The 23,072-nt window shown below is 39.8% G+C and overlaps 1 protein-coding gene across 2 annotated transcripts; it reads left to right on the forward strand.

Annotated features, from left to right (window-relative positions):
• Positions 1-7,119: 7,119 nt before the first annotated feature.
• CDCA7 (cell division cycle associated 7) lies at positions 7,120-22,716 on the forward strand. Of its 2 annotated transcripts, XM_069068425.1 has the most exons (10): positions 7,121-7,329; positions 11,781-11,906; positions 12,327-12,569; positions 16,941-17,177; positions 17,568-17,645; positions 18,343-18,537; positions 19,206-19,343; positions 20,097-20,246; positions 21,120-21,256; positions 21,372-22,716. In XM_069068425.1, the coding sequence occupies exons 1-10, from the start codon at positions 7,309-7,311 to the stop codon at positions 21,406-21,408; spliced, it is 1,362 nt and encodes a 453-aa protein (XP_068924526.1). In that variant the 5' UTR covers positions 7,121-7,308; the 3' UTR covers positions 21,409-22,716. The 2 variants fall into 2 exon arrangements, with proteins under 2 accessions (XP_068924527.1, XP_068924526.1); XM_069068426.1 differs by lacking the exon at positions 12,327-12,569 and having other exon boundaries at positions 7,120-7,329.
• Positions 22,717-23,072: the final 356 nt, after the last annotated feature.

The following is a 23,072-nucleotide window of genomic DNA, read 5'->3' on the forward strand; positions in this document are numbered from 1 at the left end:
CTCACTCCATCTTGCCTCCCCATATACTCTACAAGACAATGTCACTGGTTCCTTTGCAGTTCCTGACACAAGACACTCCAACTGTAGATGTCATGCATTTTTACTGGCTGTCTCCCCTACCTGGAATTCTTTCTTGGCTCCTCTCTGCCTCCTGGCTTCCCTAGTTTTCTTCAAGTTCCAGCTAAAATCCTATCTTCTCTGAGAAGTCTTTCCTGATCCCCCTTAATGCCAGGTCCTTTCTTCCACTGATTATCCCCAATTTATAAATCTCCAATTATATGTATATCTTGTTTGCCCATATGTTGCATGATATATCTTGTTTTCATGGTTTCTTCCCAATTAGACTGTGAGTTCTTGAAAGCAGGGGCTCTTTTATGAATCCCCATTGATTAGCACAATGCCTGCCACACAGTAGGTGCTTAATAAATGTTCATTGGCTGACAACAATAACAACAGCAGCAAAACAAAATTAAACCACAGTAACTTTCAATTTATTCTAACACAAACACTATACAGTCTAGGGAGGAAGGGGGGGAATTTGTTCAATCAAACTGATGAGGTACAGGCTCTTGGGAACCCCTTGAGATCTCCTTGAAACTTCCCATTTGATGAGGTATTTGCCTGAGGCCATTGGCCTTTCACTGTGGCTCTGCCCAAATCTCTATCCCTCCTTTGTCTAGCAACTTCCCACCCTTGATCCTCCCAGGGCATCTATGCCCAAATCTGTAGCCCCTAGAACTGGCCTAGCCCACCATTGTCTGTCCTCTCCTGGTAGCCTTCAGCAAATTCCCACCCTTAATCACTTGTTTACTGGACTATGATCTCATTGACTCCTCCTGAAGACCCTCCCCAAACTCCTCCTCTAGACCACCCCTAGATTCCTCCCACAACCTTTCTTGCCTCCATGTGGTGTGAGAGCTCCATAGAATTTTCTAGCATGTACTTGCTCTGTGTCAGATGATTCTGATCTGCTTATCCAGTGTAAGGGTCACAGATACTAAGACTCCTTATCCAATATGGGAACTTTTAATACACTTTGCTTTTCTTTGGCTGAGAGAAGACTTGAGTCTAATTCATTTGGCAGGACCTGGCATGCTGATATTTTGGGGTCTCGAGCACCCCTAAACCCTATACCTCATCATTTCATGGCGACCCTCTTCAAAACAATGAAGGATAAACAACCAGCCCCTCCAAAGCTGGGTATGGTTGATTCAGAGATCAAAGATGAATTAATCTTCTCCAAAGAGTTTGCTGCTTTAGTACCTGAGGTTAAATATTTCATAGTGATCAAGAATCTTCATTCTTGAGAAGACTAATGTTTCATCTTGTTTGCACTGTGACCTCCAATCCCTTGACCCTCAATTCTCTCCCCATCTCTAGTCACTCTTTTTTGTTCACTCCTTGGTAAATCAATTCAATTCTACATGGCTTTCCTCTCTTGAATCCCCAAGTCTCCTTATGGTATCACTGATTATGCCCTATCAAGCCTTAGCTTTGGATCACTCCCACTATTTTCCTGCTGAACAAAGGTAGAGAAAATCACATAACCATTGTGACTGGGTCCATTACAGATTTATGTCACACAACCTCAAATGAGCTCTCATTGCTGCTAGGCAGTTCTTTATACCTCCCTTATCAACTCACTATCCCACTCCAGAGGCTCTTCCAAAACTTTTTATCCTTTCTCAAACTTCTTGTGGCTGCCCCCTCCCCACTCTCTCAGCTGAAATCCTTGCATCTTATTTTACAGAAAAACTTTTTTTTTTACAGACCATTTGCTGTGAACTCCCTCTTCCCCCTTCTTCTTCATCTACTATTAACACAGATGCCTTCTGCCTCTATCTCCTCCTTTATCCCAGTGTTATATGAAATGGCTTTACTTTTTACCCCCTTACTCCTACTAACCAGCCCCTCCACCTGCTGAAGCAATCTCATTCCATCCTGTATTTGCCAATAGATTGCCCCCTCTGCCATTCCCACTCTATCAGTGTCTTTTAATCTCTCCCTGTTCACTGGCTTATTCTCTACTGCCTACAGACATGTCTCCCCCATCCTCATGAAACCCTTACTTGATTCTTCCATCTCCACTATTATCCTATTATTTCTTCTTCCATTTGTAGCCAAACTCTCAGAAAAGGCCACTCTCACCAAATTTACCAACGATCTCTTAGTTTCCAATTCCAATGGCTTTTTCTGGGCCCTCCTTATCCTTGACTTTTCTATAGCCTTTGACACTTCTGACCACCTTCTCCTTGTTACTCTCTTTTCTCTAGGTTTTTGGGATACCTCTCTCCTGCGTCTCCATCTATCTGACAGCTCCTTCTTGTTCTCCTTTGCTGGAGCCTCTTTCAGAGCACGCCCTCTGAGCACAGGTATCCTTCAGGTTTCTGTCCTGGGTCCTCTTCTCTTCTCCCTCTATGCTACTTCATTTGGTCATCACATCAGTTCCTATGGAATTAATTGCCATCTCTATGCTAATGATTTTCAAATCTGTCTTTCCTGCCCGATCGATCTGTCTGCCGACCTCCAATCTCACATCTCTAACTGCTTTTCAGGTATCTCAAACTGAATGTCCAGCTGACTTCTTAAATTCAATGCATCTAAAACAGAACTCATTAACCTTCCCCCTCCTACCTTCTTTATTATTGTAGAGAATAACTCATCCTCCTAATCCCTCAGTCTCCCAATCTCAGTGTCACCTTGTATTCTTCATTATCTCTCTCCCTTCTCCTCCCCCTCCCCCTGCCATATCCAATCTATTGCCAAGGCCTGTGGATTTCCCCATTGCTACATCTCTTGAATATGCCTCCTTCTCTTCTGATGCTACCACCACCCTGGTGCAGGCTTTTATCACCTCATACCTGGACTATCTTTTTCTTTAGGATTTTATTTTCCCCCAGTTACATGTGAAAACAATTTATAACATTTGTTTATAAAACTTTGAGTTCCAAATTCTCTCCCTTCCTCCTTCCTCTCCCCTTACCTCCCCTGCCCCATTGAGAAGGCAAGGAATTCAATATATGTCATTACCTGTCACAACTGGACTATTACAATGACCTGCTGGTGGGTCTGCCTGCTTCAAGTCTCTCCCTACTCCAATCCATCCTTCATTCAGTCACTAAAGAGATTTTCTAAAAGCACAGGTCTGACCATGTCATCCCCTTTACTTAACAAACTCCCATAGCCACCTATCGCCTTCAGCATCAAAGACAAAATGCTCATTATTTGTCATTCAAAGCCCTTCACAATCTAGCCCCCTCCTACCTTTCCAGTCTTCTTAGACCTTATTGCACATACTCTTCCATCCAGTAAGGGTATCCTTACTGTTTCATGAACAAGACCCTCTATGTCTCATCTCTGGACATTTCTCTGGCTGTCCTCCATGCCTGGAACGCTTTCTCTCCTCATTTCTGCCTACTGCCTTCCCTGGCGTCTTTTAAGTCCCAAATAAAATCCTGTCTTTTACCATAACCAACCCCTTTTATTATAGTACCTTCCCTCTTAATTATTTCCTATTTATCCTCTATATAGATTGTCGGTATATATTTGTTTGCATGGAGTCTCCCCCATCAGGTTTTGAGCTCCTTGTCTTTTTGCTTTTTTTTTTGTATCCCCAGCACTTGTGTTTGTCTTTCGTTCTTGAAGAGCACCATGACATCAGGGAAATGATGGCATGACTTGCAGTTGACTTTGATTTGAGTGAGGGAGAGCTGTGCAAGGTCACCAGCCTCACTTTCTCCTCCAGAGCCATTTGTGTCCAGTGACCAAGTATCCATCAGGACACTGGAGATGGCCCAGCATGCAGTGGGAGACCCTGGCCCTTTTAGGCTAAGGCCTTTTCAGGTTCTCACTTTGAGTGAGGTAAAGCCCATTCCCCCAGCACTTAGTGCCCCAGCACATAGTATAGGCACTTAGTAAATGTTTATTGATTGATTGATTCAGTTATTCCTCAACTGATGGGCATCCTCTTGGTTTCAACTTCTTTGTCACTATAAAAAGAACCTGCTAGAAATATGTTTTGTATATACCGGTCTTTTCCCACTTTCCTGGATCTCTTTGAGGGATGGGACTAGTAGTGGTTGTGGTGGTGGTGATGGTGGTGTTTTATCCTTCCTTCTAGAAGAGAATCAGGACTTCTGGAAGATGATTCCATGATTTGCAAGTCAATTGGATTTAAGTGAGGAAGGGCTGTGCAAATTCACCAGTCTCACTTTCTCCTCAGGAACCAGTGGTATAGCCTGGTCAAAAAGTGTGAGCATGTCTCTTTTCTCCAGATCAATAAACCAAGCATTGCAGTAAGAAAACATGGATAGACCAGATTCTCAGAGACTGAGAAGACAGGGCAGAACTGGTATCTGTATAGTTGGAAGAGTAGTCACATTGATAAAAGCAAGAATCTTTCCAAGTACAATGTAATTGAAATGAGACACCCAGAATATAGTTTGGAAAGGTTTTTGGGTTTTTTTTGGTGGAAAAAAAGCTGGCCCAGGTGGTAATTAGCTAGCCCCTCCCAAGGCATGGATTCTGGTAATGGAAGTGAACTTTAGGCCTTTTTAGGTTTGTTTGCCTTTGTGTGCCTTCTGGAAAGTCACTAGGGGAGGTAATCCATAATTAAGGTGTTATTGAAAATAGAGGTTCATGACATGACATATTGCAACTTTCTTAAAAAGTCTTGGAACTATACTACCTTAAAAACTTTTGGCGCTGTTTGTATTCTGTTGTGTTATGCTCCATTTAGGATATTTAGCTTACAAAGTCAGTCTGGGTTCAAGTTACAAGCCATTGAGAGGGCCCCTGAAGATGAGGGTTAGCCTCCTTCCCCATGAGATTTCTGAGTATGACACTTCATTTGGATTATTGCCCTGAACCTACCTCAAAGCATTTTGAATTAATTGTTGCATGGCTCATAAAAAAGCTCACTAAAGCTTTTGTTAACTTAAGTTTGTCCCGTGATACAAGTAGGAAAAGTCTGGCAACGCTGGTTCAGAAGGAAAAAAGACACCTCGGTCATATATGGTTGGTTAAATTTCAGAGAATTAAGAGTAAAGGTATGCTTTCTGAAAAGAGTATGAGGAAAAGAAGACTTAAGGCAGTTCGTGCAATAGTCTTTCAAGTTTATATCGACCTGAATTTGAAGAAAGGAAAATATTTTATTAGGAAATGGGAATTTCTTGGGGGAAGGCTGTATATACAAACTGGTGCCAAATTTTAAATTGCATATAAAATTGTATATTAGCCAACAAGCATTAACTGAATGTCTACTTTGTTTAGAGATACTATGTATGCTGGGTGGTATGCTTACATGGTCATTATATTCCCTCTTTTTCTTTGGAATTTTACTGTGAGGCAGTGTGGGTTGGAGAATGGCTCTGTGGTCTTGGCCCTAACATGTTTGCTGATTTTCTGCATCTTAACTGCTATGTACCTTTGTCTCATCCATTTGCAATGAAAATCTGTCACTTATTTTGTCTACTGCTGTAAAAACTTTAGATGAAGCACATACAATTATAGTACAAAATTGTACTTCTGTTTGCAGATTTCTAAGAGGAAGCAACAGTTCTATTTATATGTAGATTAACAGAAGAGACATTTTCATCTCTTTTCCCACTGTGTTGTTTACAATTTTGTCCATCAAATAATATTTTAAGGGAAAGAATTTATTTAAAAGAAACTGTCATTATTTTTTTAAATGAAGATAAAAAGTCTTTTCTAATGTGAATAATTAAATTATCCTCTAATGCAATAGTTTGGGTTTTTTATATAATGAGGCATACTTTTATTTCCATCTAGTCCAGGTGTTCTTAGCCTTTTTGTGTGTGTCATACACCTCTGGCCCTCTGAAAGAGCCTTCTCAAAATAATGTTTTTAAATGCATAAAATGAAATACATAGGATCACAAGGAAAACTAATTATATTGAAATACAGTTATCAAAACTTTACTAGAAAAAAAAATCAGGGTTACTAGGTTAAGACTTCCTGATTTAAGCTGAACATTATAACAGTTTTTGGTTTATCTCAAAATGCTGCTTATAAATTGTTTTGAAGTCATTTCTACTAGAACAGTAGATTATGTTCTTCAGACATAAAGACATGCAATACACAATTCAACACTGCTGTATACAATCTCTGGTGTTGTGGGAAAGTCTCCTCCCCTCCCCCCCCAAATAAAGCCAATCTTAAAAAAAAAAATTTGATCCTATAATTAAGATCCCTCCCTTCCCCTTTTCTGTTTCTTTCTTAAACGAAAAATTAGAAACAAGTTACTTTCTGACTGTATTAGATCTGGGTAGTAGACAAGGAATAAACTGTATAGAGAAACACACAACATCTCACTTGCACACACGTGTTGCAGATACTGCAAACGCATTTATAGTCTGGCCCTTAATTCTGAGAGAAGGGCAAAATCCGTTAAAGATGTTTTCCTAACTATTCCAAAAGCAAATGTCTATTTTCACAGTTCATAATCAGTTTTATTTGTGAATGCTCCCAATTACTCGGAATTTACTTCATCTGTGAGATTTTACCCAATTCCAACCATCTATCGATCGGTTTGATTTTTGCACATCTGAAGACAAAAGCATATCTTAGCCTAACTGAAGAATTTAATTTTTTACGCTTTCAGAAAATACTTTTAAGTAAGGACTCAACTTTCATTTACGTGAAAGTTAATGCTAGCAAGTGGTGCACGCCAGAACTGAAAGGGCAGGGTGGTGGGTTAAATATCCTGATATCAGCACAGAAGCCCAAACTCAGAGTTGAGCCCTGAAGTACCTAGTTAAGTCACTCGGGGCTGACTAGGTCACGCACTCCATTAAAACCCTATTCTTTCATACTCCTTCTTCCGGCCCCAGTATTATGCAAATCACGTCAGGAACCCGGGGGCAATATGAACCGTTTTCCCGCCGCTCGCTGAAGGACCGGACTGCAAAGTAAAAAGAGTAGGACTGGGAGGGTAAAAAACAATTGTTTGTTTTTTTGAAGGAGGAGCTTCCGATGGCATTTTCTTCCTTTTAATAAAGTGGACTTAGGAAAAACTGTTTTAGGAGTGAATTGAGGGGGCCTAGGCCCACGAGTTATCGCACCGTTCAGGACCTGCGCCTCTAGGCGCGGGAAAGCCGGGGCCAGCCCCGCCCCGTCCCGGGTCGGGCTCGGCGCGCGCCCCTCCCGCTGTCCCTGCTCACTCCCTCGCTCGCGCTCCTCCGGCTTCCGTGGAGCCGCGGTCGGCATTCTCCGCTGCCCGCGCCCTTGCTCCTCCCGAGCGGTTCCTTCCATTTAAAGCGCCCTTGTCGTGGAATCCCGCCGCCACTCATGGATCCTTTCCGCATGCAGGTGAGGATGCGCGTCTCCGAAACTTGGAATTCCACGCAAGTGTGCAGGATTAGTGGAGAGGAGGAGGAAGAGGAGGAGGGCGGTTGGGGGGCAGTTTGGTCAGCTCCGTAGAAAGAAGCCCATCCACTTGGGTGGCTGAGGCGCCTAAGCTTTCCTGCCCACAGCGTAGCAGGAGTGGAGGAAGACCTAAGGTCCCCACTCGGTCTGGGAAGTAGTTATTTCGAGTGTGTGCATGTGTGTGCGCGCCTGCAGACTCCACGTGGAGCAGGGCTGCACCCGATCTCTTGTCAGGGGAGGCGGCCCCTTACTCCCACCTTGCATTTTCGGGTTTTGCTAGTCCGGGGCTTACCCCTCACTGCCCTGGGCCATTCTGGGAGGAGTGAGTAGAAGGGGTGATTAGTCCGGAGGCGGGAAGAGAGTTTAGGAATCTTGCTTTCCCACCCCACTCCTCCCTCCGGCTGTCTTTTTTCCTCCCTGCGGCTTAAGCTGCTTTCCTGCAGTCTTCGCATAACCCGTTTGCTAGCTCCACGTCTTGCTCTCCACCCCACCCTGGCTGTGCCCACATGCTTGCGTCCTGGTGGGCATAGCGGGGAAAGAATTGGGACGATGGGGTGTTCCAATCGAACGCTGTGATTTTTTTTTTTTTTTTGGTATTTCATTTGATCTCCATGCCCTTCATAATAATGCTAATATACATCATAATATTCTCATCTGAATAAAGTTGAAGTCTTACCAGCTCCTTAAAACTCCTGTTAAAATGCTACTTCGTCTACGCCCGCAGTCATTCCTACAGCTGGAAGTGCTTCCTTCCCCCTTTGGAATTAGCATTTGTGTTTGTGTGTGTCCCATCTCCCCGTTAGGTTGCCAACTCTTTGAGGTGAAGGCTTAAAGTTGTGGTAAATGGAGCTTTTATCTCCCTGTCCCCCGCCCCCACGCCTTTTCAGAGGTTGTAAGATAGAGCCTATAAGAAAGGGAACCCGAAAGTGGGTTCTGCATCGGGGCCAGAGTCGTGGGGGGTTGGGCAGAAAGGAAAAAGCAAAGCTTTCCCTCGGGGAGGGGAGTTAAGTGAAGTCTCGGAGGTGGAGCTCTGCGATAGTAAGAGGTTGATAAGATAGTACTCTTTGCTACTGAGAATCTGAGGAGCTACCTCGGGAATTGGAGCTGTTTAGTACGGTGACCTTGCAATAGAAAGTTGTGGCTTAAGAGTTTACTGCTTGCATAAGTATTTGAAAATGGATCTGGAGTCTGAAATCGTGCTCAGATTCTGTAGCTGACACCTTTGTGTCTCTAAAAGTTAGCTTACAAAGTTTTATTTCGTTTGAGACACTAGTTAAGTGTTGCACACCTGCATAGAGACAAGCTCTCATTAGAGGCAAATCTATGTTTCTTGGTAATTTATTAGCAGATGGATGCAGAACAAAAAGTCCTGGGAATACAACAGATGTATAGATCACAGATACAAAGTACTTCCTTGCAATATTTAATACATACTCTAAAGGGGCTTTTTATGCCTAATGAGCTCCCAACAACAAAAATCACATTTTTCTCTCTTTAGAATATTTTCTAAAGACATAAAACTATCCAAAGTAATTCCTAGAAAGTGACTTGGATCCCTCTCCGCTCCCAAGTTACTATAGCATTTGCAATTTGTGCCTTTAGTGGCACTTACCTACTTTGTATCATAATTACTTTGCTACAAGACCTGGCCCCATACTCAGCAATAAGCTAATAGATACTTATTTTTGTATCCCCTCTGTCCCTTGTGCAGTGCTTTGCACAGATTTGGCACGCAAATGTTTGAATAAACAAGTAGCATTTGGAAAGTATGCTGTGTGGTGCATTTTAAAGAGTGTTGGATTTGCAGTCAGGACCTAGAGGCCAAGCCTGGATCTTTCCACTCTTACTAACTTGGATCACATTTGATAAGTCACTTAACCTCTGGGCCTCAGTCTCCTCCTCGGTAAATTGAAGGGTTGCATTAGATGGCCTCTGCTTTTTCTTCTAGCTCTAAATTGAGGATATTTCTGCTTAAGATACTTTTAAGTTAAGGTCCACATTAAGCTGGGAGGACCATTTGGTGCTTGAGCAAAATAAGATAGACTTAACCATTCAGAGATGTGGAAGGACTGCATTCCTGGCATCAGAAGATCCAATATGCAAATCACAGAGGCCAGAACTAGATAGGAGAGTAGCTAATGGTCCATTTTAGCCAGAAGGTGGATGAAATGGAGAATAATAGTGTGAAATAAAGCTGGAAGTATGATAATTTTTAAAAAGGCATTTGGTCACAAACAATTGAATGCTGGTCAAAATAAAAATATATAACTTTTCTGATAAATTGCTGAGGGACAAGAATTAAGTTTAGAGGTGCACTGGATTTCAGATCAGAGAAACTGGGTTCAAATCCCAGTTTTTCTGTACCCTTGCACAAATTCTTTCTGAGTTTTAAATTTCTTCTTGTAAAATGAAGATGTTGGACTATGGTCTCTAAAGTCCCCCAGTAATCCAAGAATTTCATTTTACAGAGGAGCATGTTACTTTTATCAAAAAACAAACAACTTTTATTTAATGTACAGGTGTCTTCATTGAAGTTGATTTAGTAAATAAATATAAAGGCAAAGGATAGCATTTTTTTTCCTATTCCTGCCAGGATTTTCTACTGACTTGGTGAAATATTATAGATCATAGGGATCCTGCATGAATTACCTTTTGGGGGTAGTGTGGCACTGGAAACATTATTATTATCTTAATTTAGAGTCAGAGGACTAGGGTTTTAATCCTGACCCTTTTACTTAATAGAAAGATGAGTTTAAGAATACCTAAAAGGACCTAACTGCATCATTTGACAGCCTGCATTTTTTATTGGTAAGGCAAAGGAAACAGGATAGAAATTTTTTTTATTTCAAAATAAAATAAGTTTTTTGCATCAGTTGATGGACTTAATGCATCTGGTGTTAAACTTTATTTGCAGCCTTTCTTAACCTCAGCCTCAGTTTCCTCATCTGTAAAGTACATTCTTGCCCTGCATCATAGATTTAGAAATGAAAACAATTTTGGGTCAACTACTTCCATAATGATCCCTAAGGACCCTCACAGCTGTAAACCCTGTGACTGCTTTAAGTATAAGAATTGAAGAACTTGTCCTTCTGTCTTGTTGAACTTTATGGGTCAGCTCCAGTTGCTTTAGTTTAGACAGTCTAACGCATAAAAATATAGAAGAAATAACTAGAACACAGAAGGAATATTAGTTTTATATTTTTAAGAAGCAAGGCAAAGGGGTGACTAGGTGGCATAGAATAGTGCTCTATTCTAGGTGGATAGAGCACTGGCCCTGGAGTCAGGAGGACCTGAGTTCAAATTCGGCCTTAGACACTTAAAACAATAACTAGATGTGTGATCTTGGGCATGTAACTTAACCACAGTTTTCCTCCAAAAAGCAAAAAAAAAAAAAAAAAAGAAGCAAGGTGAGGTGCCACCTAGATTTTTCTATTTGTATTGAATTGTATGCTATTATTGAGGGATCAGGGGAAAAAAAACTTCCCAGAAACATCATAGCAAGGAGTTTGAAACTCAACAGGTGGGACTAGAGACTTAGAATCACCCACTTAGACATCCATCTTGTTGGGTGCTATTTTCCTACAGATTCAGTGAGCAAACAGATCCACGTCCATTATTCTATAAGAAATTGCCATGTATCCAAACGCCTAAATGGAATTTCATACAACATGTGAAACGTGTCTTTGAGTGTCAGTCAGACCTTTTAACTCTCATGAAAAAAACCTCAGCTTATTTAGCTGTTTGTTCCGCAGTATTGAGGCATCCAGTTTGTGAAGACTAGGGCTACAGTCATTGTCCCTTCTGATTGGAGTGAAGTCATATTTGGAATCCCTCCACCTTGGTCCATCTATTGGCCCTGCCCAACTTCTTACCTTGGGGAATGAATGTAATTCCAGATCTACATAGGAAAAGACCTCTTAGGTTTGAGTGTGGCTAAGGGAGAAACAGCTGTTATTTTCTTTCAGAAGGGTAGCATGGTCACATTGAAAGAATCAGAACTGAAAATTTGGGGAAAGCAAATGTTTAGCTAATGTTGAGCTTGGAGGTTTTGAAGTTAGGTGCTAAATGGCTCCAAAGATGTTTGAAGAAATTAATTTTAAAAAGACTAATTTCCACCCCCACCCTGTCCAATTCATGAACAGCATCTCCAGACTAATTTCCACCCCCACCCTGTCCAATTCATGAACAGCATCTCCTATTTGAAGGCATGTTGACCTGGTTTGGGATTGATTTTTTTCTCTTCTTAATAACCAGCCCTGCTTTATTATCTCATCAAGAGCTAAGGAACAAGCTCCATTGCCTCATAATGTTTTAAACTCAGAAAATTAATGTGTTGAAAAGTTAGACGCTGCAGTAAGCATCATATTTAATCGGATTGCCATTTCCATTTTCAGCAAAAGGACCTTTCTGTAAAGAAGAACTTCAAAAATTTCAGAAATGTGAAATTGATTTCCATGGAAACCTCGTCATCCTCTGATGACAGTTGTGACAGTTTTGCTTCTGATAATTTTGCAAACACAGTAAGTGCAGTATGAGAATAAACAGAATTGAGTCTGCGATGCTGAAAATGCCCCAAATGCTTTGTACGTGATTAAAACTGCTTGCTTTTTGCCTACATTTCTATACAGCCGTTATGAAAATACAGTATGCTCTGTAATTTCATTTCACTTTTTGCTGTGGTTCTAGGTAGTAATTGTTGGAGGTAGATTAGCTACTTATTCTATCCTTTTGAAATGTCGCCTAACCTAACATGCCTGATGATTTGCCATAACAACTCAGAAATCATTTGTAAACCCCTGAACCATTTTTCTTTGTAACAAAAGCTATTCTCTTGTAGTGCACTTGTAAATGTGATTTGCTCTCTGCACGGTTTATGGAAAATTGGTTCTTCAAAAGGGAAAAAAAAGATGCACAATGGCATTTATTTATTTATTTTACAGAGGCCCAAATTCAGGTCAGATATCAGTGAAGAACTGGCAAATATTTTTTTTGAGGACTCTGATAATGAATCTTTCTGCGGCTTTCCAGAAAGTGAGGCACAAGACCTAAGAGGGGATTGTGGGATTTTACACAAACCCAAATTCAGGCCAGATATCACTAAAGAACTGGCCAGTGTTTTTTATGCCGACTCTGATGATGAATCATTCTGCGGCTTCTCAGAAAGCGAGCTACAAGATGGAATGGTGAGTTTCAGGGTTTGTCAATATCTAGAATTAATGTATAGAATGAAATACTTATTCCCAGTTTGATTTCTTTTTTTAGTTTACTTTTTTTTTGGTCATTTTAGGTGATTTACCATAAAATAATTGCTTTTAGTTAATAAATTCAACATAATTCATGGTTTGAAGTTTAGGTTTATTTAAAAATTCTGGAAAGAAAAATAATTCTAACTGTAAGGAATATTCATGATGAAAAACAGTTGTCCCTTTGTAGCCTTTACTCACCACTGAGTTGTAGTTTGTCAGAATTGCTCATGAGTATTGTAGAAATACTGAGATTTAGAGCAAAAAGTCAGAGGTAGATTCGTTCTATTCCAGAACGTTAGGTTCTATGAAGCCATTAGTGGGAAGTTCAGTTAGTTTGAAAGTCTAGTGATAAAGTTCCTTAGTACTTTAGCAGGGGTGAGGATTATGAGGGACCCTTCTTTCTCCCAGTGTTTTCCATGCTTGGCTTTATTTGTGCCCTGCTGCTGCCGCCGCTGCTGCCCACTGCCACTGCTGCCATTACCCCCTTCATTTCTACTGCTGCTGGGTCACCTACTACCTTCCCTACTCAGTTGGCTCAAAAAGTTTACTGCAGGGCATTGAGTGTGCTTTTTCCTTTGCCCAGCTTAGTAGAACGAATGCCTTCTGTACCTTAGAGCTATTTATTTTGTGTCTGAACTGGAAAAGTGAAATGAAGATCAATGGGGAACATCTCACAGCCCAATGATTACATTTCCTTTGCAAGTGTCATCCCAAAGCTTCAAGAAGGACTAGCAGATACAGAAGGCATCTAAGCTGATCAGTTTAGAATCATACCTTAAAAAAAAGCAAATCAGCTGCATAATGAATATTTCCCTGCAAACACATAGGTGGCTTAAAAGATTAAGGGAGGTTTCAAAAGATGCTTGTTTGGTTACTGATTTGGGAAGGGTGATGGCAAGCATTGTTAGTGAACTGTATAGAGTGGTAATGGTTTTCTTTTGCCCAGACCAAATAACTTCACTCTTTGTATAAAGGGAAGTTGGTATCCTTCCTAGAAAAGAAGATAACAGGATTAAAGAAGAGGGACTCTTCTTCCATTCTCTAGGTTCTCAGGAAGAATGAAACATGCCTTGAAAAAAATGGAAGGTCTTCAAGGAAAAAGCAAAGGCAGATAATGGGAAGAGGCAAGGAATCTCTACCTGTGTTAGGAGGTGGAAAGAGGATGAGAATAACCACTTAATTCTTAGAAGAACTCAGGAGTGGGTCTGAGGCTCTTCCTGTAGAGCAGGAGGAGTTGGACCCTCTGAAAAACAAATGATCATGAGATTCTGTAGGTGGTGTCAGGAGAGATAATCAATCCACTAAGGGTTTGTGATGCTTGAGGAACACGGAAGGTAGTCACTTTTTGACCTGATGTTAGCTTTCTTGGGAGGCTATTATTTGGAAAGGGATGGAGCCTCCCAGTATTTCTCCAACCTGGTAAGAACTTCCAACTTGCATATTCACATGAGAAAAAATGATACTTTAGAAGAAAGCTAGAGATCATTGCTAGGCATTATGAAGTCCTACCAATTTGAAGGAAGGAACTCCAGAAAAAAGGAGCAGGTAGATTTGGAAAGAAACAAGTGGTTAAAAACATTGGAGTTAGGGGAAAATAAGAGAGAAAAAAAAATGTTATTTTGAAAAAAATTTCTCTTTTTTTATAGCATGTGCAAACAGTATTTGGTCAAAATTTTTTTAGTGCAGTTGAGTTTTATTTAATAGTGGAAGGAAAGCAACTAATTTGCTATCAACCTTATAAGCAAAATTAAAAGCTTCATCAGTGAAGAATAAATAGTATGAACTCAATGGTGACTATTCTAAAGGTGTTAAATAATCTCTTGCCCCATCTGTTCCCAACCACCCCCATGCCTAGAGGAGGCATCTGGATGCTACTTATTCCCTAATGCCGGTTGTACCATGTATGACTCTATACCCTCCCTGTGCCACCATTAATTTATAATCTCATTCTCCTTTTAAATTTCTGGTTGTATTGCCCTATCCAGATTATTGTTGCTGCCATCTACCAAACTGTTCTCATCCTTACTAAAGTATTAATAATACCCTGGCCTCCCAGTTCATTAATTCCCAATCTCAGCTAACCAAAGGAGTGGTTGGTTATGCCTTTAATCTCACCACTCCAAACTTCTATCTCTGTCCAAAGACCTTGAAATCTTAAAATTTTCTCCTTATAGTATCCTTCACTTTCATCTCTGCCAGCCATTTTTGGTTGATAATCGCTTGTTGTCCATCACCCTCTCTTCTTATTTCCCTCCTTTTATGATTTTGACCTTATATTTAACTGGTTTATTGAGGGCATGTTCCACCATTCTTGAATCCCTTGCCCTCTTGGCCTTATGCTTTGTCCTCATTCTCTGCCTTATATCTATTCCACTCCTACCCCTAAGATGTGTGGACTAGGTCCACTACAAATTACTGTTCTCTAAACTCAACTGCACAAGTACATAGCAATCCTTGTATTCCTTTTTGATTGATTCTTTATCACCATCCCCACAATAGGTGTTCCAGAGATAAGTTATTTAACCAAACCCTCCACCCCCAATAAGCTGAGGGACTTTGCCTAATGCTTCATTGAAAACATACATACATATATACCAGTGGCGGCACCATATTGACTTTGAAAGCCATATTTATTTTTTTAAATATTATTCTAGAATTTAGATTTAAATCCCAGAATTTAAATTCTGGAAGACAAGTTTAACACCTCTGGTCTACAGTACTTTTTTCCATTTCATCTTTGGCCAGTGACTCTTAAATCTCTTCAATATTTTTTACCCAGAGACTTTTCAGACTCCTCATTTGTTTGTTAGCTCAGTTTTCTGATCTATTCTCTTCAAAATCATATAATCTCAGAATTTGGAGGAACCTCAGAGACCCCCTGGGTAGCTTCAGAACCCAACCACTCCACTGAGCCTGGTCTTATATACTGAACCTAGTCAGCTTCATTGACCTCTTATTTTGGTAAATCCAACAGCCTATTCTTGGACCTTTCTATAATAATTAGCACTACTAACCACTCCCTCATCCTGAACTCTGCCTTCCAGTTGACTTGTAGGACACCTCTTTCTCCTGATTCCCTACCTGTTTGACTACTCTATTGTTTCCTTTGCTGGTTCAGCCTCTTACACCCACCCAGTGTCCCCTCAGGTTCTCTCTCCTAGGCCCTTTTCTCCATATACCATATTCCTTGAAAATCTCATTTACTTTCCCAATGTACTCAATCCAATCTAGACTTATTTTGAACTTCTAGTTCCATATTTTCAGTTGCCAATTGGATGTCTTTAAAGTTGGCGTGTTTAAAATCGAGAATATCATCTCTTCTAGAGGAAGCATGGTGTAAATATGGCATTCAGTTTGGAATTGGAAAGATCTGGGTGCTGCCTCCCAACACTTACTTGCTGTATAATCCGATAAATTTTTTTAACCTCTCTGTGTTTTTTTCCTCATCTATAAAGTGAGTAGTTTGGATTTGCTGGCCTCAAAGATGCCTTCCATCTAAGTCAGTGGTCCCATATTCCTATTTCTCTCCCTGGTACCACCAGCTTCTTTATCATCCAGGCTTATTTTTTATTTGTCCTTGCCCTCACCTTCATATCCAGTCACTTGCCAAGTCCTGTCCATTCTCTTTACCACTGTTTCTCAGATTTGCCCCCATTTCTGCATTTACACAGCCACCAGCCTAGGTTCTCTCTCCATCTATTTCTGTAAACTCCCCTTCCTTCAAGACCCAACTCAATGGCCACTTACCTATAAAGCCTTCCTGATGGTGCTGCCCAGCCCATACCCCACCTAAAAGTATTTCCTTTTCAAATTTTCCTTAGGTACATTCCATTAGTCTCTAGCTTGAATCAGAGACAAGGATGATCATTTTTCATTTTTATATCACTTGTACTTAGTACAATGTTTTGCATATACTAGACAAATAATAAATATTTAAATGAGATGAAATTGGGTATAGGCAGAAGCAAGAGACTGTTCACACATTCTTTGGCCTATTGATTAGGTGAAATGTATGCATTAAGAAAATGAGCTGTGTGACTCAGGGTTATTAAGTCAGTAGCATCTATTGCTCAGGGAATAGATTCTATCAAATGTTTATTGGCTGTAAGTAATAGCCTTTTGAGGGTAAAAATAATATGAGATTATTTGTTTCATTCTAACTAGTGGTGAGAGTACTAATTATATCACATCCAGATTACTGTCTGATTTTAATCAGATAGGGAGTTGGTTTAATTATGTGTTCGTTTTTTATTTTTTGATGCATCAGGTAAGTATTGTAACGTTAAATAAATTGTTGTATTTGAACAGAAATTGGATTCTGATGATGAAGGCAGGAGGACCCGGAGTCAAATGAAACGTTTGGGTACTTTGCAAGTGGCTCTAAAGTTTCCGACCAGAGACCTCAAAGGGTCAAGGAAGCAGAAAGCAGCCCCACCCAAAGCCCCAGAGGTTCCTACTTCCAATTCTGATTCTGACTCAGAAGATGAGAAAGGCTCCAGTTTTTTGGAAAAGAGGGCATTAAATATAAAGGAAAATAAGGCAATGGTATGTGTTATAGAATTCTGTGGTCAAATCTATTATTTAATACTGGGCTTTCACCTTGAATGGGATATATTAATTCTAAGGGTGGTTCTCTGTGTTCCTATGATAGGTCATAACCCATTCCCTCAAATTGACAGCTCTTTGTCAAACCGTTGAAACTGTTTTAGTTAATACATTCAAAAAAGTGTTTTAGTTAATACATTCAAAGAATTCCTGTGCTTTCAGGTCATTAGATAATAAAGATGTGGTAACAAAAGAAAGAAATAAGGATGACCTCAATTTCTAAAGTTGCTGACTCACGTTAGGAAATTGTTCTAATAAAATTATTTGTTCACTTTAGGTTTTTGTTTTTTTTTTCCCCCCAATCTCTCCATTCCCCTGACCACCTCTCAGCTTGCAAAACTAATGTCAGAATTACAGAGTTTCCCGGGATTATTTAGTGGAAGGAGATCACTTCCAGGTAGTAGCCCAGTAAGTATAAATTAATTTTATTTCCTTATATTTCACAGAACAACATATTAGCAGATTTAATGAAAAGTAATAGCTTTTTAAAACACCAGGTTAAGAAAACCAAGTTAAATTTCTTAAGAATACTATGTGTGATTGTAATTTTTAGGAACAAAACCAGTATGATTAACATCAATTAGACAGATGCAGTGGAAAGAAAAGAAAATTAGCATCACCTGCCTTCACCTTTAATAGACCATTTTATTTTGAGCACTATTGATCACACTCAATAAATAGACCCCTTTTAGAAGGAGTTTTGGAACAGTATTGGAGATGGAATGATTGACTCTACTAAGCATCTACATAAGGATTCAGTGACAAAAATGAAAGCATCCCTGCTCTCAAGGGGCATATGTTTTATTGGGAGAAACAATTTCTCTACCTTCAAGTAGATACAAAATATATATAATTTCAGAGTATTCAGTACTGGCAGCCTTGAGAAAGGATCAGGAAGATCTCATGTAGGAGGAGGAAATAAGAAACCTTCATTGTTCTCTAGGAGACTGGATTTTGCCCAGACTAGTGAATTAGGCTTAGTTTCTGTGGGTGCTTTAGCACCACCCTCGCTTAACTCAGATTGTAAAGTAGCGTTCTTTGTTTTGAAGAAAGCATTTTAGGAAAATGTATTATCTTCTTCCTTCACGGGGGCTTTCCATTTTAGCAGTCTAAGGCAAATCGAAGACACTCTTTCCCAAGAGACCCCTCAAGGAGAAACCCTGAACGAAGAGCTCGTCCACATACCAGGTCCAGATCTCTGCTGGAAGGACCCCCAGATCTGCACTTGGAAGATGAAATGGATTTTGAGGACAAGTACATGTTGGTGAGAAAAAGGAAGAGCTTCGATGGATATATGGATGTAGGTTCACCCTATTTCTGTTCTATGAAAGTTAGCATCTAGAATTTGTATTGTATGATTGTTCTGTCCTTCCCCTCCACTTAATTTGGTTTTTGTTTCTTTTGGGTTGGTTTTTTTGTTTTTTGGTTTTTTTTTTTTTTTTTTTGAGAAAAGTTTGCTACAAAAACTTGGTTTAAGGCAAAAAGAGATTAAAATCCTATTCTGTGATAACTCTTCATGGTATAGCAATGACACAGGGTTCTCCGTTGGTTTTCTAGTAGCTCATTAGGTTAAGTAGGTTCCTGCCATGATGGTAGGTTTCAGGTGTAGGCCTGGTGATCGACTGTATGACTGTCATCTGAGGACCAATCTACCAATATGGAGAGTTTAATCAGCAGAGGATTGGGCACAGTAACCCACCAAGAGCATGTACTAAAGAGTAAAAGCTACATTACAGGCTGTGTTGATGGAGGTGTAACTTCACCATTGAAAGCAGTGGCTCCAACGTTGGTATTAAAATCTTTTATTTATTTTGTGTGGGTACATCTATGCAATTAATGTCTTTTTCCATAAATACTAAGGAAACTTTTTAGGCTAATTATGCCAAAGAAATTTAAGAGTATGCCTATGAAATTTAAAAGACAGACTAAGAAATATGGAAATTGTTTTCATAAATTGTTGTCTAATAGGATGATGCCACACCCAGAAGTCGTCGCCCAGGTACCATGACCCTTCCTCATATTGTTCGTCCAGTGGAAGAGATAACAGAGGAAGAGCTGGAAAACATCTGCATGTCGTCCCGGGACAAGATCTATAACCGTTCATTAGTAAGATCCTCTACATCTTTTTTTGCATTGTATGTATATGTGTATGTGTATATGTATGTATATATTTTGCACCTTGGATGGTGGGGAAGCTTATGGCCCCCTTCTCAGAATCATGTTTTTGCAGTTGATGGACTACAGGTTGAGTTCAGAAACTCTTCCTCTAGGTTGATGCCTTGCTAGAATAGGGTGACGTTTTTCACTGTATTCAATTCTCCTTAAAATTTGCATATGTTAGCTAGACTTAGATACCTTTTCCAGGTAGGTAGGTAATGTGCTAACTATACTGCAAAGGGGGAGTGTCCAGACCCTCTTATGGAATCCCTGGGCCCCACAATCCTTCTTCCCCCTCCCAGCTAATCACAAACTATGCTTAGGACTCAGGAATAAACAGAACAGTATGAAACTATGGTGTCGCTCATCTTCTGATATTTTTTAAACCGCAGAGTGAAAATGAAAATGGACTCACTGTGGTTCATTCCCACCCATCCCTATCTTGAATCAAATACCTTGTAGAAGAAAAAGTAGGAGTCTGCTGAAAAAAAATGTTATTTGAGTCTCTTCTGATTTGATGAAATGGCTGTGTCTGAAGCTGTTTTGTCCTGGCAGGAATCTTCTTAGTTCATTTTGAAGTCTAATACAAATGACAGTGAGCTGCTTGAGGCTCCACCACAGAGGATTTCAGTCGTTGAGCCTGTTATTTTCTCTACAGAAACCAGCCAGCTTGTTCTCACTTGCTACCTTTTTTTGCTTCAGGGCTCCACCTGCCACCAGTGTCGCCAGAAGACTATTGACACCAAGACAAACTGCAGAAACCCAGAATGTTTTGGAGTTCGGGGACAGTTCTGTGGCCCCTGTCTTCGAAATCGATATGGTGAAGAGGTCAAAATAGCATTGCTGGACCCAGTAAGTGCCATGGAAGGGTTCTAGCTGCTGTTTCCTAGTAAGGGTGGGGAGACTCATCTGGGGGTTTGTAGTAAATCAATAACATTTGTTAAAATGCCTCAAGTACCAGGGACTGTGCTAAGTGCTGGGAATTCAAAGAGGCAAAAAATATTCCCTGTCCTCAGGGAGTTTACGGTCTAATGGACTAGAAATCCATTATAAATGAATGGCCTATATATTTTCTCCTTAACTCATCTAATTTTCTTGATTGTGAAAGTGCCAAATTTCCCGCAGTTTGAATGGGCTTTTCTGAAATAATTAGTATTTTTAGAGTTTGCTCTGAAATTAAGTGTGCAGAGTAACCAGTAGCATCTATTTCAGTCGATCAATAAACATTTGTTAAACTCCTACCATCTGCAAGGCATTTTGCTAAGTAGTAGGGATACAAAAAGGCAAAAGACATTCCCTTCCCTTAAGTAGCTTACAATCTAATATATGAGTTAGTTCAGTTACACCTTTCTTAGAGTTGCATGGGTCTGCAATGAATGACCTTTGAATTTCCTTCCAATATAGCTCTTCCTATCAAGAAACTTTTTTCTCTTGGTTGTTTTACTCATTTCACCCATATTTCTTGGAAGGAGTATGAGGGAGATGAAGAGAAAAATGTAAGAAAATGAATGTCCCACTTAGAATTTTTTTTTTGCTTTTTGGAGGGCAATTGGGGTTAAGTGACTTGCCCAAGGTCACATGGCTAGTTTTTGTGTTAAGTGTCTGAGACCGGATTTGAACTCAGGTCCTCCTGACTCCAGGGCTGGTCCCACTTAGAATTTTTATTTGTGTTAATCTTTTATTGTCTGTTTATTTTTTTAAAAAAACTTTTTTTTTAAACCCTAGAATTGGCATTGCCCACCTTGTCGTGGAATCTGCAACTGCAGTTTTTGTAGGCAGCGAGATGGACGGTGTGCAACTGGTGTGTTGGTGTATTTGGCCAAGTACCATGGTTTTGGAAATGTGCATGCTTATTTGAAAAGGTAAAATGTTTGTGGACATTGGCTTGTGCCTAAAACCAAAACGAATTAACCTATGGGAATCCTGGTGCCACCAAAAACTAGAACTTAAGAGTTTTCATTTTTTTTTCTTTTGCAGTCTGAAGCAGGAATTTGAAATGGAGACTGAAAACTGATGAAGGATTCACTGACACTGTTTCCTTTCTCTAATCTTCAATAATCTTGGGCAGTTGATGGTTAAACAACTTCAGGTTTCAATCTTGATAATCAGTATTTTTTTTAATAGTGGGGTCAAATTAAGATAAGATTAAAATCTGTTTTGGAAGCACAAGTAATATCACTTCAAGGTTGCATTGTTTTTATGCTTTCCCCCTCACCCCACTATCACTGACCATAAAATGATTTTGAAATACAGTCAATTTAGTATTTGTGGGAGGAAGGGGAATGATTCATGACTGGAACTTAGCTTATAACAGAACACTTGGAAATACCTAATTAAGTATTCTTAGATAACTAACTCTCCTATTAGAGTATTCAACACATTAGAGTATCTTCAACACATCTGTTGAAGATTCTGGGAGGAGGTAGACTCAGTACTTAGAAACAGTTTAGAAGATGACATGATAGCTGGGGAGGACAGTATGGTATTTGCTGAGCACAGAACCTACACTTGAATATCAGGGTTTCTGTTGTCACGGGAATTACTTGCTTATAAACTTTTTTGTACATCATCTTATTTAAAATGTGCATATACTGGCTCATTTTACCTTTGTGGTATAAAATTCCATGTGATACATAGAGTTACATACTTGAATCAGCATTTTTTTTTTTTAATCACAGCAACCAAAAAGTATATAAGACCTTCAGTATTAGATGTGCCTAATGGTTTCCCCTCCTCTTTTCCCCAATAATCTTGCAGTTGAAAACTGAACTAACCTTAAAATTCTTGGTGTTAAGACTTACACATATCTGCTTTTTCTCCGCTGTGTTTTGTGCAGTTCCTATGTAGGCTATTTCAAAATATCTCTTAGACCATATTGTATGGAAAGTTGGCATAAGCAGTAGCCCTACAGTGCTTAGCATTTCCGCTTGACTGAAGAAAATAACAGGCTGTGCACAAAGTTTACTTTAGATTTTATGTTCTCCACTGCAAACTGGAAAGTGCCTTCTTGAAGATGGAAGAAGTCAAATGGTTATGACCAGAGTACTTTCTGATCCCATTTTAGTCTGTGGGATAATGTCCATGTTTGACTTCTAGTATCAATCAAATTGGATTGGGAGATAGGACATGACTGTACTCTGAGGGGTTCCTTGTAACTTTCCTGTACCTGTAGCATTAGGTCACGGTTCTTATGAGTGTTGGATGCACAATTAGACCTTAAATGAGAAAGCAAAGCAAACATTGTAAATAGGTCTTTAGATCTGTAATGTTCTGTTTTTATACAAAATTTTATTTTATTAATAAAAAGTATTGTTCAGACGTGGCTGTTTTTTATTTGATACCCTTATTTCAGGGGAGAAAAAATATTAGGAGAAATAATATGGGATTCAGGATAATGAATGACCCAGGTTCAAGTCTTGTTTCTGACTCACAGTTTTTATTGCCGTGGTCCTTGGTCTCTAACTCAATCAAATAGAAATACGTTGCAGGCCAATAAACAATACTTTAAAGATCCCCATGGGCACATCTTGACTTAGAGAACTATTTATCAACATTGCTAATATGTGTGGTTCTTTGTGACCCCATTTTGGGGTATCCTAGGCGAAGATACTGTAGTGGTTTGCAATTTCCTTCTCTGACTCATTTTACATATGAGGAAACAGGCAAACCAGGGTTAAG

The sequence above is a fragment of the Petaurus breviceps genome, unplaced genomic scaffold (genome assembly GCF_028583685.1).
Source record: "Petaurus breviceps papuanus isolate PSGF00001 unplaced genomic scaffold, PetGlider_PUasm1.0 90763, whole genome shotgun sequence".
NCBI classification, from domain to species: domain Eukaryota; kingdom Metazoa; phylum Chordata; class Mammalia; order Diprotodontia; family Petauridae; genus Petaurus; species Petaurus breviceps.

Excerpts from the sequence above, each read along its gene's own strand:
- CDCA7 (XM_069068425.1), top strand. The coding sequence starts at position 7,309 with ATGGATCCTTTCCGCATGCAG. Across the intron at positions 19,344-20,096 it reads AGATCTATAACCGTTCATTA|GGCTCCACCTGCCACCAGTG; the intron begins GTAAGATCCTCT and ends TTTTTGCTTCAG. Across the intron at positions 21,257-21,371 it reads GTGCATGCTTATTTGAAAAG|TCTGAAGCAGGAATTTGAAA; the intron begins GTAAAATGTTTG and ends TTTCTTTTGCAG.